Here is a 19,777-nt window from a genome sequence, read left to right on the forward strand (position 1 = left end):
GAAGAGGATTATTATTTGCTGATGCTGTTCTCATTTTGCTTATAGAAAAATATTTCCATCATTTTGCGGGCCGCAAAAAAACCGTCAAAACAGGTTTTCTCGAACATGGCTCATAAAGGCTCATGGGAGAATGGAACGATGTGACGTCACATACCTTCCCCTCAAACTTTGTTTATTTTTTTAGCTTACTAATACCACCAAGTATGGACTTCCTCCACACCTTCTTTTTATCATATTGGGTTGGATTTAGGAAGCATGATGGATTCGCTTGCTCACGATATGCTTTAATGTAGCATGGATGGCTGTAAACGGCGACCGTTTGATATGTGATCAAGATTGTTACTATTGAAACTTGATTGAAATGTTGTTTGCAACTTGGTTGTGAATGTTGCCTAAAAACTGGCACGACTTGATTCAAACGATATGAACGAGATTATCGGTTCTTCTAAACGAATCGTTGAACAATAATAAAAGAACTTTTGTTTGAAACTAGGACACACATATTTTAACTAATTTAGTTAAACTCACATAGAGATTCCACAAATGACAACAATATTACAACAAACTTACAAAATCATCGGGGGGTGACAATGGGACAAATAGAATGGGTCCCTGTTTCAACTAAGGTACCCCGGGGCAAGTGGGACCTTAAAAAACGCTAGTTCAGAAAAAATGTTAACGCATTCTTAGAAAACAGGGTATTTCAGGACATTAACCACGGATACGTCATCATATGCTTCCGTTGTTGAAGTGTGGACTTGTTGTAAGCCATTTATTCAGTTACAAAAAATATTGGTAGTGACAGAAATAAATTTACCTGTGGGACCCACTTACCCCTTCAAACGGGGCAAGTGGGACCTATTCTGCTTTATACTGTCGAACGAAACTAATTTGAAGAATGTAGATATAATGTTCATGTAATTTCTGAGTTATAGTATTTCATATCATGGATGGAGATTTATTGCTTGACAGACTTTTGTTTTTGCAAAAAAAAGGGATAACAATGTTAGCAGATATAAAAACAAGACAACACCCGGTTCACTGTTTAACTGACTGTTGCCTGGCTTCTATTAGCTTACTTTCTTAACAAATGTGTCAGATGGAAAGTATAAACAAATCTTTGTTCACTTTTCGAATGAATGTTTCTCTGTTTGGAACACAAATTAGTACATAAATTAGAACTTCAAAAGGAACGTTTTTATTCAGGCGATGCGCAGTGTTTTAAATATGTAATAGAACGAAATGGCCAATTTATGTCTTAAGCACTTTATTTAAGTAAAAATCTTTGAATCTGATGCGAAGTTCAAAAATAACAAAACACAAGACAAAACCTGCTGATCTGTTGTAGAAAAAATAGATTATTTGCACTGTAAACGGAAAATTTCGTATAGTCATTGCGTTTTCCTAATTTTCAGAAAGTACACATACACATTTGGTAAATCAACTGTACACTACTTCTACAACGGAATCAACGATATCAACTGCAGTTGATTCAAATCCATATGATATATGAGTGTCCTAATTATGTTTCACTAGACAACAATCTAAAAATAGGTTAAATGGCTCTATCGAAAATGTTGTTCAAATATGTCCCACTTGCCCCATGTATGTTTAAACTCAAGGGCAAATGAAAATTGCAGATTTGGGCTTTAATCAAAACTTTTAAATCGTTTTCGATGTCACACAATTATTTAATTGCTCAAAATATTCACTTTCCACATCAATGATGAATTTATGAATGACTATTTTGTTGTAAATCCATTGGATTAAAATAAAAGTAAAAGATTTTGCCGGTAGTTCAAAGTCATGATTGAACAATACCATTAGTATGGTGCCGTAAATGTTTTTGATTCCAAATATTTTTGTGTCAGGTGAATTCGTTGATAGTTCTGCTTCATCTTTCTAGAACATTGTTATCATTAAAAACGTTCACCGATTAATCGGCAGCCATAGTACCCACTTATCCCGTATTTTCACTTGCCCCGGGGTACCTTACTTAAAATGCTTGTAGAGTAAATTGAATGTATCTGAGGGCAACAAAACAAAATTATTGTTTTCTGTCACATGTTGATAATATATCTAACGATTTTGCGCAGCGACTTTGTCATACTAAAAAAAAATCCACGAAATCCCGCGAATCTCCTTTCATTTGAACAAAGTCGGTGAACAAGGTTCTCGAATTATGACGCTGCTTCTAGGCTGAGTCGCACTTTGTTTTGACACGATCATTCCGAAATGCTGGTGGATTGAATCAATATATAATCAATAATCAATATTCGAGCATCGCCTAACAATATACCCTTTGTCATCAACAGAGTTTGTTACTGACAAACGAACCTAGCAACAAACCTTTATCAGAACCCGAACACAATATGACAAGAAATGGCAAATAAGCCTTGCATGCTCTGATATTCCAAAGAATACGATGCTTTTTTGTAATTGGAGTTAGATTCTCAATTATTTTTATAAAAGCAGTATCTACGATAGCATAAAATCGAATTTTCTGTAGAGGTAATGCAAAATAACGGGATGAAAAGTTAGCAATAAGATTGTCTTCTTTTTTTGTTGCTGACAAATAATTTCTGATCTTTGTCATTATTATCTCCGATAGAAACAAAGCTCTGTCGTTGGTTCTGTTTTTCGCGGCAAAACATACTTTTGCATATAAACGATAAAGACGGATCCATAAAAAACTGGAAAAGGATCCATAAATAACATCTGAATGCTCCTTAAAATGCTACCATAAATCCATAAAATAGTTAATGAGATTCCATAAAGAATAATTTTTCGATCCATAACTAAGCTAAAATTTAGCAATTAATTGGAAAATATGTTCCATTAACATGGTCAAGAAAAACAATACAATTCTTGCTATTTTCCCATGAAAATATGACAAATGATCCATAAAAAACTATATTTTGATCCATAAAACTTCAAATAAAATCAAATTTGCGCATTTTTTTTATCGTGATGATGATCCATAATTTCAGTAATATGATCCATAATTTTAGTCATATGATCCATAATACTGGCCATTTGATCCATAACTTTGTTCAAATGATCCATAGTTTTGGTGATATGATCCATAAATTTTGATAAATGATCCATAGATTTTATAAAATGTGTGGATAAATTAATATAGTTTCATTGGCCTTCTTTCCAAGCATTATGGATCACATTATCAAAATTATGGATCACATGACCAAAATTATGGATCATATGGCTGAAATTATGGATCATCATCAGGATATCAATTGCGCAAATTTGAAATTTTATGGATCAATATATAGTTTTCATGGATCATTTTTCAAAGTTTTATGGATCATAAAAATATTCTTTATGGAATCTCTCGAACTATTTTATGGATTTATGGTAGCGTTATATGGAACATTCAGATGTTATTTATGGATCGTTTTTCATTCTTTTATGGATCGTTTTTCCACATTGAACGGTGCAAAGTAAGGGCTGCCGTTTTTCGCTTGTTTCGCATGCGTATTTCAGAAAAAATGATTCTCTGCAGAAGAGTATATTCTAATTAGACTTTTTGATTGCCAATATCACAATGCAGTAAATTTGATCACTTTTTTTTCGATATTTTATAGACCTGATCTTTTCTACTACACTTAAGATTAAGGATTAGGGGGTCATATTATCATGCTTCAAGGACTGAACTTGACAATAGCTTAGCTTAGACTGACTGTACATATCAATGGTTGCTACTCCGTGATTGATCAGAACTGGTGCGAATAGTGGTTGGGGTTTACCATTTATTCTCGAAGTGCACGTTTCAGCAGCTCTCAAATGTTGATCAATAACGGCACCGGCCAAGTCCTTACAGTCAGTTGGGGAAGGGAGGAAATATCAGTGTGTGGTTCTTGTTGCTACTAGAGACCGAGAATACCTCTGCATCTCCACAATTACCACGGGAAGGAAGTTGTGTTAGTTGGGTGGGGTAATCAGTAACATAGATCGGGATTCACCATGGAAAGTGATGTGACTATGCAACTTCTATTCTACAGTATTAGCATTTCCTTGATTTGTTCAATTGTTTATCCTTCGCGAGAATAAACAATTAATCGCTCAAAAAGAGCGATTGTTCATTTGAATTTCGGATGAGGCGCCCGCGGCATCATTTCTTCAACGCAAGAAAAGTGAAAAAAACGGGATTTAAATTGAAAATAAAGTAATAATCACGGCTGTTCAATCAAATTGATAGTAATCGAAAAGCTAATTATGTTATCTCTATTTGACGTTAAATAAGGATGTTCAGCCAGACATATTTTGTTAATTTACGTTTATTGTATACGTTGTTTATTTCGCATTACTTTCGCGCGTGTGTTTGTCGCTTGCCGTGACCAGTATACCGTAATCAGGATCTCACTGGTATTAATCCTGATGTGCCGGTTGGCACTCGTGTTGGGCTTGTGCGCTTTGAGCGGCACACAGTCGCTTTTCAGTCAATATAAGGTCGTACATGGTGCAATACAAGATGCTGAATTGGAGACGATATAGATACACGATATACATACATGTTGTATGGAGAAGCACCTATAACGCCTCCACTTCAACAGCCTACTCGACACCATATACTTTCATGTGTTGACTGGGTTTGATAGGGCCTGCCTATAGACACATGCAGCCCCACCACATCCTAGGCAGGCCCCCTAACTCGCAGTGGCCATGGGGAGGGGTCATCAAGCCCTTGGACATAGTCCCTGCTGCCCCTATTATTCACCGAACATTAAAATCAGAACCAAAAACTCGGATTTTACGAATGTTCTAAATCCTACCTGAAACACGTCCGATCACGCACCAATTGTTTACTCACTCGGCCGCGCGAACTATCTGCTTACTGAGCAGAAACACGACAAAACTGGCACTGACGGCCGCGCAATGCAGAACACAATATTTCGGCAAATCGCGCGATCGTTCTGCTGTCCGAAACAAGAGCCAACACGCACTGAACTGGTTAACTTTATTACCGGCGCGGCCGCGTAATACAAAACACACAATTTCGGCAACAAGAGCCAACTCGCACTGAACTAATTAACTTTATTACCGGCCGCGCAATGCAAAACAAAATTTCGGCAAATCGCGCGATCGTTCTACCGCCCGAAACAAGAGCCAACTCGCACTGAACTCTCAAGGACTGAATTTGACAATATCATATTTACTTCGTTACACTCCACTAGAGACGTCTATCCGTGTTCCAAGTCGTGGGTGGGACAAATTAAGGAAATGCAGATTTGACCAACAGTTCCGGTGTTGAGAAATCGATGCACATTAATATAATCAATTCTAAATATAAACAAATCATGGGGTCTCCAGTACCCTTGTGGGCAAAGGCGTAGGATTGCCAATCCGGAGATGGCGAGTTCGATTCTCGGTTTGGTTGGAAACTTTCTCGACACCCTGGGCATATCCTGGTGTATCCATTGTACTTGCCACACAAGATACAAACTCATGCAATGGCGTGCATAGAAAAGCTTTCAATTAAAAACTGAGGAATTGCTAATAGAATACTAAGTTGAAAAGCAGTTCCAGTTGGAACTTCGGTGAATCGGCACTAGCTAACCCAGCGTAACTATCACCAAGTCGACAGGGGTTGGTTTCAACGGTGCGTAGATAAGAGCATCGACCACGAGCGGCATCCGGTGTCATCCGAAGACGTCGATGAGCAGCTGCACGCCATCCAGGAGGCGCTCTCTCAAGCCCGCGAGCAAGATGTACCAAAAGCCATTCACCAAAGAGCTATCATCGCATCAACCTTATTTCAGGGTTATCCAAGCTGTTTGAAAGGGCTATTCACAGTCGGTTACTTGAGTCTGCCAAACAACATAACATCTTGCTCGAGAAACAGTTTGGTTTTCGACGCGGTCAACCAACCGTACACCAACTGACCCGAGTAACCAACGTCCTCAGACGGAACAAACATGTCTCTCACACATCCGTCATGGCCTTACTCGATGTCAAGAAGGCATTCAACGTGTACAAACTACATCTCTACAATCTTTCCAGCTACTTGGTGGAAATTATCCGCAACTATCTGTCGGATAGGACATTCAGCGGAGCGAGTTCCAATCCGCATGAAATTATCGCAGGTGTCCCGAAAGGTAGTATCCTCGGGCCCCTGCTTTTCAACCTGTTCACTTCCAACATACCAGAACCTCAATAAGGCAGCACTTTTCGTAGATGACACTTTACCCTAGATCGGAAGCTGTGAATCGCCTTTTCAAACAGCTTGAATAATCCTGAGATAAGGCTGATGGGATGATATTTTTATGGAGAGGAAGGATCCTTCCTAGGCCTCCGGATGGGAGTGGCTTTCGCAGACTTCCTGGACGATGAGAAGTAGCTGAGTCTATCTGCTTACTTACTTGATACTTGATGCTACAGCTCTTCGATGAACCTACGCCGAATGGAGTATCCTTCTCCACTGGACTCGATCCTGGGCCAATCGCTTCCAGTCGCCCTGAACATTGAGCGCCCTCGGGTCCTCTTCAACTGCAAAAAGCCATCGTGTACGCGGCCTTCCACGAAGCCTGCAGCCTCTTCCGGGTTCTCTACTAAATATTATTTTCGCTTTACGTTCTTCCGGCATACGAACAACGTGACCAGCCCACCGTAGTCTGCCGTGTTGTATAAGCTTAATAATATCCAGCCCTTTATACGCCTGGTACAATTCGTGATTCATGCGACACCGCCAGATACAGTTCTCCTGTTTACCGCCGAGTACCGCAGCACCTTACGCTCAAACACTCCGAAAGCTCTCCGATCAGTCTCCTTTGACGTCCATATCTCATGGCCGTATAAAGAAACCGGAAGAATAAGAATAGTATACAGCGCGATTTTTGTTTTCGTTTGCAGACTACTGGACTTAAGCTGGTTACGAAGTCCGTAATAAGCCCTATTTGCAGCTGCAATACGCCTTTTCACCTCGCGGGTAACATCATTATCGCACGTCACTAATGTTTCACCATCCAGCACCATTTCGCTACCACCACCACTAATGAACCCACGTTGATTGCCAGCGACCATGTACTTTGTTTTGCTGGTATTGATCGTGAGTCCAATCCTCGCTGTCTCCCTTGAAAGGCACAAAAGCCTCTTCCACGGCACGGCGATCAATTCCGATAATATCGATATCGTCCGCAAATCCCAGGAGCAATGTGATAATGGTACCGCTTCTTTGCACACCAGCTCTCCTAATCGCTCCCTCGAGCGCTATATTGAACAGTAGATTCGAGAGTGCATCACCCAGCTTTAATCCATCTAAGGTAACAAATGACGTCGATATTTCATCCGCAACCCTTACACTGGATTTCGATCCGTCCAACGTTATACGAATTAGCCGTATCAGTTTCGCCGGAAAACCATGTTCAAGCCATGTTCAAGTCTATCTGCTTACTGAGCAGAAAAACGACAAAACAGACACTGATAAAAAAAACGGCGCGAACTATCAAAATCAACCAAACACTTGGAATGTACAAATCATTATCGTTCGACATCGGCAGCAGCGCAAGTGATCTTCGGATGGAAATGCTGCGAACATTTATTTGCATGGATGGTGTCTACCACGTTTCAGCAGCAAATCTTCGATTGGCGTCAGAGGCAGTCATGTGAAGTTTCCTTTCAAGATTTTGATCCAGGTTTCGATTAACTGTTTGTGATTGGAGCGTCAGTAAATATAATCAGAATATTAAAATTTATTATTTTACACTTTACGTAATCCTACGTCCAATTGGTGGTCGTGTCTTGGATACAACCTTCTTATTTTTTTTAAATCTCGTAGAGTAGAGTGGGGCAAGAGTGCGCGTGTGGTAAGAGTACGTTTTCGATTTTTTGAAGTAATAAAAAAAGATAAACTAGAAGCAATGCATCAGTTTGACAGGTATTCTGGCCAACTATTATCATGTGTAATTGTAAACGATTTGAATAAACAACAAGGGAGATATGGAGTTAGATAACTTTTTGGTCATTTTGCTAAACATAATTTGATTTCCGCAACTAGTATTTCATTACCATATATACGTTCAATCAGGTGAACATTATACCATTTCAATAACCTATTGTATAGAGTACTTTATGGTACAGAACACCAATCCGGTTAGTTTTCCAAGAAGTCAAAACCATTACTTGAATAATTTTTGGGACTGTGGGGTAAAAGTACGCAGGAACTGGTGGGGCAAGAGTACGCATATGAATCTTCAAGTTATGATGTCAAACCCGTATCTCCGGCCGAAATAAGACTTCTTCCAAAGCGTAAAGATCCACAACTAAGAAAAAAGGGATAGAAATCGAAAATTATCACAAGTTTTTAGGATAAGTTGAAGTAATTCTGTGTTAGAAAGGAATTAGCGAACAAAGCACTGAAGTGAAATAATGAAATTGTATTAGGACTTGTTGTACACCTAATCATAGTACGAAAACACAATTTCATCTAAATGATAATTTCATTTAATCAAAAGAAATGTTCATAAATTACGCAACGTTTAGCTGGGATTGGTTGCGAGATATGTGACGATCCATATAATTTTTAGAGGATTCATACAAATAGTGTAAGAAAGGGGGGGGGGATGAGTGATGAAATAGCCAAATTTTACGTTACGTGATTGGTGGACTTTCTTTAATGAAAATGCCTTTGTATACGTCACGCGAAACCTGATAAATATTTTTACCTCTGTAGTTTTTTGTATATATAAAAAACAATGGTTGTTCGAATGAAAGTGCCCATTTTTAGGACCCCCTCCGTAATATATGCTCATTAAACATCAATTAAATGTTATTAACTTTTATTTGTGTTAATATATACTTAAAGCACATGATTGGATAAATGCGTACTCTTACCACACCCGATGCGCACTTGTACCCCACCGGTGGGGTAAGAGTGCGTTTTCACTTGTCTTGCAATAAGGGCTCTACTAAAACGAATCTCAATAATTTCAATATTTTTTCCACTGGGTAACATAAAGGAAGAGTATATGAATCATCGACACTGATTTCTCGCTTAACTTTTCAAAAGGACCTAAGTAACATTTTTTTCATGAATTAATTTGAATAGCGCAATCAACATAACAACATGACAGCTATTGATTGCGCTATTCAAATCAATTTATGAAAAAAATGTTACTTAGGTCTTTTTGAAAAGTTAAGCGAGATTTGATATGCAGAAGCTTGCTTCATAAGGGCCACATGATCGATTGAAAACTAAGTGCGTACTCTTGCCCCACTCTACTCTACTCCTTGGTCCTTCAGCTGGCTGAACAGGTAATCATTCAGCCGTGACACGGCATTGGCTTATGTTCTACTGCGGATTCTCGATTATTATTATGGGTGTTCCGTGTACCTATCCGGTACATGTTGAACAAGCGCTAGAACTGGCTCTGGCTTTTTACCTTGAGGACATCGCTCGCTTCTCTGCCAACCGACACTGGCGGTTTAACCGAAACACGGATACTACTGCACCACCCGACCACGTAGCTGCGGAGAGTGAACCGGAAGACGCTTCCACTTTACTATCGCCCAAGTCTCCTTTACCCGGTGGACTGTAGTGGACTATGTACCGAGTACCGTGCGCCTCCTTTACATGAACAAAAAAAAAACGTTCGTTCTACTCCACAGTATCGCGCAAGTCTTTTTTCTTCTCTGAACGTTTGAAGAGACGAACACAATTTATGCAAACTTTGTGTTATTTGGTAGTCCAAAAAGTCGCAAATGCATTGCCTGTGAGTAGTCATATTATTACTGAGTAGTATTACTGAGAACACGTAATAAAGCTTTGTTGAAAAGTCGTGAAAAAATTGATTTCACAAAGTGCCTGGGCAAAACGGACCATCTTAGCCAAAGACGTTTTATAGCCCTTCATTTGTATTTTATCTATCTCATAATAAAAAGGTTACAAACCCCTATGTACTTGACATTAAAAAACCAACATAAATCCATTCATGCAGGTTTGAATTGCATTTCAATAGTTTCCATATCATTTGGAAGCAACTGCTTCTGGCTCGCCGCGCTTGGTAAGGGCATATCGTCCTGCCTACACTGGGGCGTTTGACTAGTGAAATTTTTGAAGATGGAAGCAATTTTGTATCATACTAGCAGACCCGACGAACTCCGTTTCGCCTAAAATTGATTTATTCTCTAAACAATGCTCGAGAAGAAATTTCTGTTTCATTTGTATGGGAGCCCCCTGTCCAGAAGGGGAAGGGTTTTAAACCACCACAGAAACAAATTTTCCCTTGTCATAAGACGAGTTTGTACAATTCCATTGAATTCCACCACTTAATTGTATCTTGACAGATACGTATTTCGACCTCAACAGTAAGGCCGTCTTCACAGTCTTCACAGTCAAGTACGAGACACTGAAGACGGCCTTACTGTTGAGGTCGAAATACGTATCTGTCAAGATACAATTAAGTGGTGGAATTCAATGAGATTGTACAAACTCTTCTTATGACAAGTGAACATTCCACTAAAAAGCTCAAAATAATTTTCTTGAAATAAATTTTCCCTTCCAAAACCTCCACATGCCAGTTTGGTTACATTTGCTTGATTAATTCTCGAATTAATGGAAAATAAAGATTGCCCTGTAGGTATTCTTAGTAGGCATTGAATAGGAGAGTAGGGTTAGACAGTAGCAACCAAGATGAATACACCACTAGGTGTTCCAATGTGCCACACTCACGATTCAGCCATCTTGGGTTTTAGTATGGGAGAGCCAGCCGGTTTGTTTTCGTTTCGAAAATGAATTTTTCACCCCCGCCTTCTTCTCTTCCACAAACTAAGCACATTGCAACACCTAGCTGTGTATTCATCTTGGTAGCAACTAATAAATGTAATGTCAGACAATCTCGGTACTGTAAACCAGGTGTTATGATCAGGAATTTCAAAAAAATACATTTAAAATCACAACATATTTTTATCTGTGTATAATTTAATACCTTTATCGACATAGTTCAAAGTAAATATTATCATGAAATTATTTCAGGACAGTTTGAGCGGAAATGGCCGTATTTATGATATATTTTAAATGGTTCTAGGCTCGGAAACCGACCAATGCCCATACCGACCAATACCGATCAATATCCATATCCGAACAAAGCCAAATTCAAATCTTTGACATGTCAAGTTATTAATGGTCAATTAGATGCAAGACTTTGTAACTTTTCATTGGAATCAAAATAAAATCCCTTAATTTAGATTTAAAATTGTGTTTTATTGTACTGTACAGAATCTATAAACTATAATGGAGTAAAAGAGTAAAAGATGTCGTACGAAATAAAAAATCACAAGTATTTACACATGGTAAAAATTTTGAAACACTACATCGTTGACAGTGTATCGCTTCGTTGATATTGAGTATAAGGAGTAGTAGACATATAAAAAAAGGGATATAAAAATATACATGTCGTCCGATTGTGATGTTCGGTTGTGTTGAAGTCTCCGCAATACACGCAAAGTTTCAAACGAATGAAAGATGTTGTAGTTGTTGGAAAAGTCTTCGCCTCATTGTGTAGACACATCGTTTTGGTGGGTCGGAAAGGAACAGCCTTGTTTCGCATAGGAGCTCATCGTCGTCATCATCGTCACCGTCACCGCCCTTAGTGGAGTCCGTGGTAGCCCAGTCCACTGTATGGGTATCCGTGCAGACCACCGCTGTAGTATCCGTGTCCGCCGAGGTATCCTAAGTTGGCAAATGGCGATGAGTATTGTTTATATTAGAATTTAAAATTTGTAAAAATAATTTACCTGGGTATCCACCATAGTATCCGGCGGAGTGGTATCCACCATATCCGCCATAGCCCAGTCCGCCGGAGTATCCACCGAGTCCACCGACTCCACCGTAGTAGCCACCACCCAGTCCGTATCCGGGGTATCCGTAGCCGAGCCCTCCGTAGATGCCTCGCTTCTCAGTGGTCTTGGCTTCTTCAGCGCCATAAACGGCAGCGATGGCGAGAAGAACGAACAGAGCAATCTGTAATTTTGAATAATATGTTCACATTGTTCCATAAGGGCAAAAATTGCAAATGCTTGTTCAGTAATTAGGTTCGTTATATTAGATCTATATATAAGATATCTAAATTAGTATAACTCACAGGGATTATTGCATTCAATTTTAAATTAATTGTAGTACTCTGGTTTAAGCGATAGGCCAGATAAAAAAAGTTCTCTGGGAGACTTTGTATTACATATCAATATCTGTGCGAAGAAAAAAATGTAAATCTACTGGGAACTGTTCATAAATTACGTAATGCTCTAGGGGGAGAAAAGGAGTCAGTTCGTTACGATCAACGTTACAGTTCATACAAATAAATCAAATCACACAAAACGTGTTGGGAGGAGGAGGAGGCTTCCGAACCTCTTGAAAGGAGGCTTCCGAGCCTCTTGAAAGGAGGCTTCCGAGCCTCTTGAAAGGAGGCTTCCGAGCCTCTTGAAAGGAGGCTTCCGAGCCTCTTGAAAGGAGGCTTCCGAGCCTCTTGAAAGGAGGCTTCCGAGCCTCTTGAAAGGAGGCTTCCGAGCCTCTTGAAAGGAGGCTTCGAGCCTCTTGAAAGGAGGCTTCCGAGGCCTCTTGAAAGGAGGCTTCCTGAGCCTCTTGAAAGGAGGCTTCCAGGCCTCTTGAAAGGAGGCTTCCAGGCCTCTTGAAGAGGCTTCCAGGCCTCTTGAAGGAGGCTTCCAGCCTCTTGAAAGGAGGCTTCCAGGCCTCTTGAAAGGGGGCTTCTGAGCCTCTTGAAAGGAGGCTTCTGAGCCTCTTGAAAGGAGGCTTCTGAGCCTCTTGAAAGGAGGCTTCCTGAGCCTCTTGAAAGGAGGCTTCCAGCCTCTTGAAAGGAGGCTTCCGAGCCTCTTAAAAGAGAGGCTTACGAGCCTCTTAAAAGGAGGCTTCCAAGCCTCTTAAAAGGAGGCTTCCAAGCCTCTTAAAAGGAGGCTTCCAAGCCTCTTAAAAGGAGGCTTCCGATCCTCTTGAAAGGAGGCTTCCGAGCCACTTTAAAGGAGATGTGCACTAGGGCAGTTCACATTTCAAAAATGTGCTCCCATATGTCTATTAGCATCATTTTGATAATATAGGAGTCCTGGCAAAATTTCAGGCAATTCGATGGCCATTTAGGGGTGGCGCGAAGTTAATCTATGTTTATATGGACATTTGTATGGGAAAAACTTAAAATTTATTCAAATCCCCCTACAAATCTATTTGAGCTCAACAAGTGGATAACTCATTATTTTTTATTTATATTTCCACTGCTACGTTGAGGCTAATTACACCATTTAAGCCATTTATCTCATATTCACACTGTCAATAGAACCGTTCAATCCACTCATAACTAATGTGTTATCCGGAGATCTCAGTTATATATATTCCAAAACGGAATGTTGGGGATGTTTATTTGAATTCATCACAATTAGACAGTTGTAGGGAGACTTGAATAAATTTTAAGTTTTTCCCATACAAATTTCCATATAAACATAAATTAACTTCGCGCCACCCCTAAATGGCTACCGAATTGCCTGAAATTTTGCCAGGACTCCTACATTATCAAAATGATGCTAATAGACATATGGAAGTTGGAATTTACAAACATTTTTGAAATTGGAATTGCCCTAGTGTGCACACACATTCACGGAGAGTCGCTGTCATAACTAGCTAAATCACAAGACGCGTCTCGAAGACCGTCGGAAAATGGTTTGTGGTTTGCTAAATCAAAAGACGCGTCTCAAAGACCGTCGGAAAATAGTTTGTGGTTTGCTAAATCACAAGACGCGTCTCGAAGACCATTGGAAAATGGTTTGTGGTTTGCTAAATCACAAGACGCGTCTCGAAGACCATCGGAAAATGGTTTGTGGTTTGCTAAATCAAAAGACGCGTCTCAAAGACCGTCGGAAAATATATTGTGGTTTGCTAAATCACAAGACACGTCTCGAAGACCGTCGCAAGATGGTTTGTGGTTTGCTAAATCACAAGACGCGTCTCGAAGACCATCGGAAAATGGTTTGTGGTTTGCTAAATCACAAGACGCGTCTCGAAGAACGTCGGAAAATGGTTTGTGGTTTGCAAAATCACAAGACGCGTCTCGAAGACCGTCGGAAAATGATTTGTGGTTTGCTAAATCACAAGACGCGTCTCGAAGACCGTCGGAAAATGGTTTGTGGTGGTGCATCTGAAAAACCGCTGAAAAAATGGTTTGTGGTTTAAAGAACATCAAAGCCTCGCCGTGGAAGACCGTAAGAAATTGGTTTGTGGTTTGCAAAATTACAATGCGCGTCTGGAAGATCGGTGGAAATGGTTTGTGGTTTGAAAAACTATAAGGCGTGTCTGAAAGGTGACCGAAAATAATGTTTTGTAGTTTTTGAAACTACAAGGTGCGTATGGAAGACTAACGGAAAATGGTTTACGATCTAGAAAAATTCAAACTCCAGCGAGCATTGATTTTGATTAAAACACATTAAGATTTCATGAAGCCACTTGGCGATGTACATGAGACTACCAGTTGAGCTATGATATAACGAAATCTGAGAGAAATGGAGAAATATTCAATGCTGTATTATTCGAAGCTGTTCGGAAAGCCAAATATATTATCTAGAAATTTATCTTGGAATGTACTGACTTAGTGGTAATAGCGGGATTACCTGAAGGAGCAGATATCTTGGAAATTGAAAAATTAATATGGTTGTCGGTTTTTACAAAGCTATTCGGAAGTTCGAATTTATTATGCGTAAGAATAGTTTGAAGTTATTGGCTAGCAGTACTACTTGATGCCAAATGGTTAATAGTGTACTGCGAAACTAAAAATTGGATTAAATGTACGGATTTGGATTGGATTTGGAATGGATTTGAATTGGATTTGGATTGGCTTTGAATTGGAATTGTATTGTATCGGATTTTGGTTTGGATTTGCATTAGAATTGGATTGGATTTGGATTGGATTGGATTTGGAATGGATTTGAATTGGATTTGTATTGGATTTGGATTGGATTTCGATTGGATTTGGATTTGTATGACTTTAAGTACACTCTTTGTCATTATGAACATTTTTCAAAGCTGCCTGATATATATGTCGATATCAAATCAATCTGCTGGTGATCTTGACAAATATTTGTCATTAAGACAATGCGTATACTGCGTGCTCGATTTTATATAATCTTAAAAAAGCATTTCCTAGAATGGTAGGGAGAAGCAATATTTAGGCAGCACTTCCTATTCCCGTCCGCAGCGTTTATAACTTAGTTCTGGCCATTTAGGGCTACACAGGAAGGAGGCTTCCGAGCCTCTTGGAAGGAGGCTTCCAAGACTCTTGCAAGGAGGCTTCCGAGCCACTTGAAAGGAGGCTTCAGAGCCTCTTGGAAGGAGGCTTCCTTTCTTCCTTCCGAGCCTTCCGAGCATGGAAGTAGGCTTTCAAGAAGTTTCCGAGCCTCTTCAAAAGAGATTTTCGAGGCTCTTGAAAAGAGGTATCCGAGCCTCTTGAAAGGCAGATCTGGAGTCTCTTTAAAAGAAGGCTTCCGAGCCTCTTGAAAGGAGGCTTCCAAGCCTCTTGAAAAGAGGCTTCCAAGCCTCTTGAAAGGAGGCTTCCAAGCCTTTTGAAAGAAGGCTTCCAAGCCTTTTGAAAGAAGGCTTCCAAGCCTCTTGAAAGGAGGCTTCCAAACCTCTTGAAAGGAGGCTTCCAAGCCTCTTGAAAGGAGGCTTCCAAGCCTCTTGAAAGAAGGCTTCCAAGCCTCTTGAAAGGAGGCCTCCAAGCCTCTTGAAAGGAGGCTTCCAAGCCTCTTGAAAGGAGGCTTCCAAGCCTCTTGAAAGGAGGCTTCCAAGCCTCTTGAAAGGAGGCTTTCAAGCCTCTTGAATGGAGGCTTCCGAGCCACTTTAAAGGAGACTTTGGATTCTCTTGGGACTTTCGAGCAGCATGGAAGTAGGCTTTCATGACACTTAGAAGGAAGTTTCCGAGCCTCTTCAAAAGAAATTTCCGAGCCTCTTGAAAGGAGATTTCCGAGCCTCTTGAAAGGCAGATTTGGAGCATCTTGCAAAGCGGCTTTGGTGTCTACTGAAAGTAGGCTTTTGAGCCTCTTTAAAGGAGGCTTCCGAGCCTCTTGAAAGAAGGCATCCGAGCCTCTTGAAGAAGGCTTCCGAGCCTTTAAAGCTTCAGAGCTTTTTAAAAGGAGGCTTCAGAGCCTTTTAAAAGGAGACTTTGGATCCTCTTGGGACTTTCGAGCAGCATGGAAGTATGCTTTCAAGTCACTTAGAAAGAAGTTTCCGAGCCTCTTCAAAAAAAGGTTCCCGATCCTCTTGAAAGGCAGTGGAGTATGTTGAAAGGAGGCTTCAGGGCCTTTTGAAAGGCGACTTCGGAGCCTCTTGGAACTTTCGGGCAGCATGGAAGTAGGCTTTCGAGACACTTAGAAGGAGGCTCCCAAGCCTTTTACAATGAAGTTAATGTGCTTTTCGAAAAACGGTCTTCACGTCTCTCAATTTGAGGCTTTCGAAATTTTAGATTCTAGATTTTTGTTCAGAAGCATATTTTAAACATTTCATTCAACATTTTGTCTCGATCAAATTTATTACAATAAGATTTTCAAAATTGTCTATTCGACGTCCTTTTGATACTTTGTCCAACAGCCCTTTGCTGGTTGGGATGGGCAGGATTCAAACGTCTTTGATTTACCGATTAACAATACAAAGTTTTAGAATAAAAAATATGCAATTATCAAAACAGTACCAATTTTGTTTTTTTTTTAACTGTTTACATCCGCCATTACGAATTCTTATCCGAGGTACCCCGTGGGGTCAGCGAAGGTACGAAGGTACAGCGAAAGCAATGGAATTATAATAAACAATAGGCCGTGCAAATAAAAAAATAAGTTGCAGTTTACTATATGTCTGATAGTAAACGAACGCTATTTGTGGAATATGTGCGTATTACCAATACCAACTAACAATAATTGAATAAAATAAATATTATATAAATATTACTACTAGCTTTTTACTTGTAATTAGGTAATTGAAAAAAAAATGATCAGTTATCCGAATAGAGGAAAACTTAGCAAATAAAATGTTATGCAAATATTTTCATAAAAATGCTAAAGAAATGTTTTTAAAAGAACTTTTTACATTGGCCAAAGATTCATATGCATCAGTTATACTCAAGATGCAAATCAAGTTATAGATAACAACAAAATTATTATCAGTTTAAGGTTAGATTTATTTTATGTTGAAAAACTTCTTCTATCATGCAGAATAGACATATATTTTGCTACAATCTGAACATCCTCTAACGTCCATTTTTTTGTTCTCACTTAAAGCTCTTTGAACCTATTTCCGCTTTGCACAACGAAAACATACAATTAGTAATTCTATCAATTTCAAAGTTAAAAAAATGTTTTAAACTAAATTAATAGGGGTCTCATATCCAAATCAGCATCGTCTTGACAATCTATGGAAATGGTAATTTGCGTGGAAAAAACATTTGGATCAAATCCACGTTTAACTATCTATTCGTAATGAATTAAAATATACAAAAACCTCCGTTTCTCCGTTTCTTTCCCTAGATGGATACTGTTCCTTTTCTTCATCTCATAGCTCAAAATCTCAAAACCCGTGATGATTCAAATCAAGAGTGAGTTTAAATATACCGAACTCATCTTCCAAAAAACAAAAAAAACATGTCTGAGTTGAATCATTATTGCAGGATTTTTTGTTGTCCATTGGTGAAAACAGTGAATTGGCGATCATCACATAGAGCAATGTTGCATAAAAAGTTGCCGTCGATGAGTATTAAAAGCTTTTAGGTCCCGAGACGAGTCAGCCTAGGGCTGAAAGTCTCGCAAAATAAGCAAACAAGATATAAAAAAAAGCTTTTTGATTTTTCGGCAATTGAGGAAAAGGATGTTATTTAGCATGAAAAACTCAATCACTATGATTTCCTTTAATATCGCAAGCGAGTTTACTCGTTCGTTAGTGCTCACTTATTGAAATTTGAGAATGAATGTATCAAAACTGCATAGCTCCCGTACTCATCCTATCAAAAGCAGAGAAATTTGGATGAGAACATTTCTCTTATATGTTTTAATATATTGATATATTATGATAGTGAATAAAAATAATAGTATTCATCAAACACTAAGCACCTAGTTGATAAATATAAATGAAATTTGAATGTTTCACTAAAAAAAGTTTTGATATTATATTAAATTCGAAACGCATCCAATATGTGTTTTAGATTACGTTCGCTTGATGTTGTAGCAAAGCAATGCTTCATTAGCCCACGTTCAGATAAACTGGCGAACTCCATCTCAGCACATTTATGCACTGCAGTTCTTTTTCAGAATCACTTATTGAACTAAATATAATATTCCACTAATTTCACTGTCTTTGCCAGTTTGTTATCAACGCTTGTTTTCCTGGCACTAGTAACCTTCTTTTGATAAGAGTCTTTACTGTTTGTATTTTCCACCACACTAAACTTCCGTTTTCTATATCACTTACGAAGGACTTCATCTTGACGGTTGATTTGGGAGTTTTCAAACAGATAGACTGTAAACTGCACTTCTGCACTGAAGGGTTGCAACGACTGTTTTGATACCGTTGCTGGAAAAGCCCATTACTTTTATAGTCGAAACATTTAGACGCTGCTAATCTACTCAGCGACGACAATTCCATCAACCAGCCGGCTTATTATCGTGCTGCTCTCACCCTCTCGCTCTCGCAGCGTGGAAATCTGCTCGAAAGCCAAAAGCGCGCCAAAACCATTCGAAAACTGCACACTGCGTTTGAGCCGCGTGGCGGCGATTCAAGCGAGTGCATCCAGCACAGAAGTGCATTCAGTCAGGCTAAGCCCCCAAGCAAAAGGTAAAGGTGGGCGCCCCGACACAGACGCAGAGCAGGGTGACAGAGGAAGAAGAAATTATCGCGATGCAAAACACCGCCGCACCCTCCGGTCTTAGTAGACGCAGCTGAGCTGGTCCCTCAAGAGCGCTTTGTGAGGTCCAACACGGTGGCGGTGTGGTCGAGAAGGGGAGGTTTTCCACGAGCGCGCACTCTCAGCCTCAGTCGCAGTCGCCGTCAACGTGCTGACACGAGCGGTGCATCGCCAGTTGGAGTAGGGTAATAGGCATCTAGACCACAAGTCAGCAGAGCTTCGTCGGTACGATTCTAGCTTTTCTCTGCAGTCCGACTGTGTTGGAGATCGAACATAGTACACAGAAGCATGTGCTGAGAACGAGGCAAACATAATTCATAATGCTGTTACGATAGCGGACTGGGCGTCAAAATGTTCTGTTTTCGGCTTAGAAAGATATTTACGACTGCATTTGGCGTTGTTTGCGTTCTCCACCCGTGGGATTTTTATCGCGAGATGGTTCGTGCAAGTAAGTTTTTGCATGTCGAGGCTGTTGATTGATCTATGTATGCCAGTTATAATTTGGAGCTTGGCTTCAGCTAATTCAAGCACGCTAGAACAAAGCATTAATATGCATTAAGACAGTCATTTGGGAGTTAATATCAATTCAATTTAAAGTTCAAACATAGGGCACTTCACCTACGACAAACGCAAACTACAGACCACACCTATTTATATTGCAGACATCTTCTAAGGGATAGATCCTTTTCTTCTAAATCATATTTAACTGCACTGTGTTCCTGACTCGAACTTGGCCAGACTACAAACTTAGTGCTCTAATAACCATTTCACATAATTGATTGAAAGCTTCCTGTAGCAGGCACTGCACATATATATCTTATGTAGCAAGCATGATGAATATTTGTAATTTTTCTCGTCTAAAATTGTGTATAAGTAATTTTGATAAG

The 19,777-nt window shown here is 39.6% G+C and overlaps 1 protein-coding gene across 1 annotated transcript; it reads right to left on the bottom strand.

Moving 5' to 3' along the window:
• Positions 1–11,194: 11,194 nt before the first annotated feature.
• On the bottom strand, positions 11,195–18,607 carry LOC134227350 (neuropeptide-like protein 31). Its single transcript, XM_062708760.1, has 3 exons — positions 18,458–18,607; positions 11,749–11,974; positions 11,195–11,683 (listed from the first exon to the last, which is right to left on the bottom strand). Exons 1-3 carry the CDS (start codon positions 18,467–18,469, stop codon positions 11,601–11,603), a joined length of 321 nt encoding a protein of 106 aa, XP_062564744.1. The 5' UTR covers positions 18,470–18,607; the 3' UTR covers positions 11,195–11,600.
• Positions 18,608–19,777: the final 1,170 nt, after the last annotated feature.

Source organism: Armigeres subalbatus, chromosome 3, assembly GCF_024139115.2.
Source record: "Armigeres subalbatus isolate Guangzhou_Male chromosome 3, GZ_Asu_2, whole genome shotgun sequence".
NCBI lineage: Eukaryota > Metazoa > Arthropoda > Insecta > Diptera > Culicidae > Armigeres > Armigeres subalbatus.

Excerpts from the sequence above, each read along its gene's own strand:
- LOC134227350 (XM_062708760.1), bottom strand. Across the intron at positions 11,684-11,748 it reads ATACTATGGTGGATACCCAG|GATACCTCGGCGGACACGGA; the intron begins GTAAATTATTTT and ends TTGCCAACTTAG.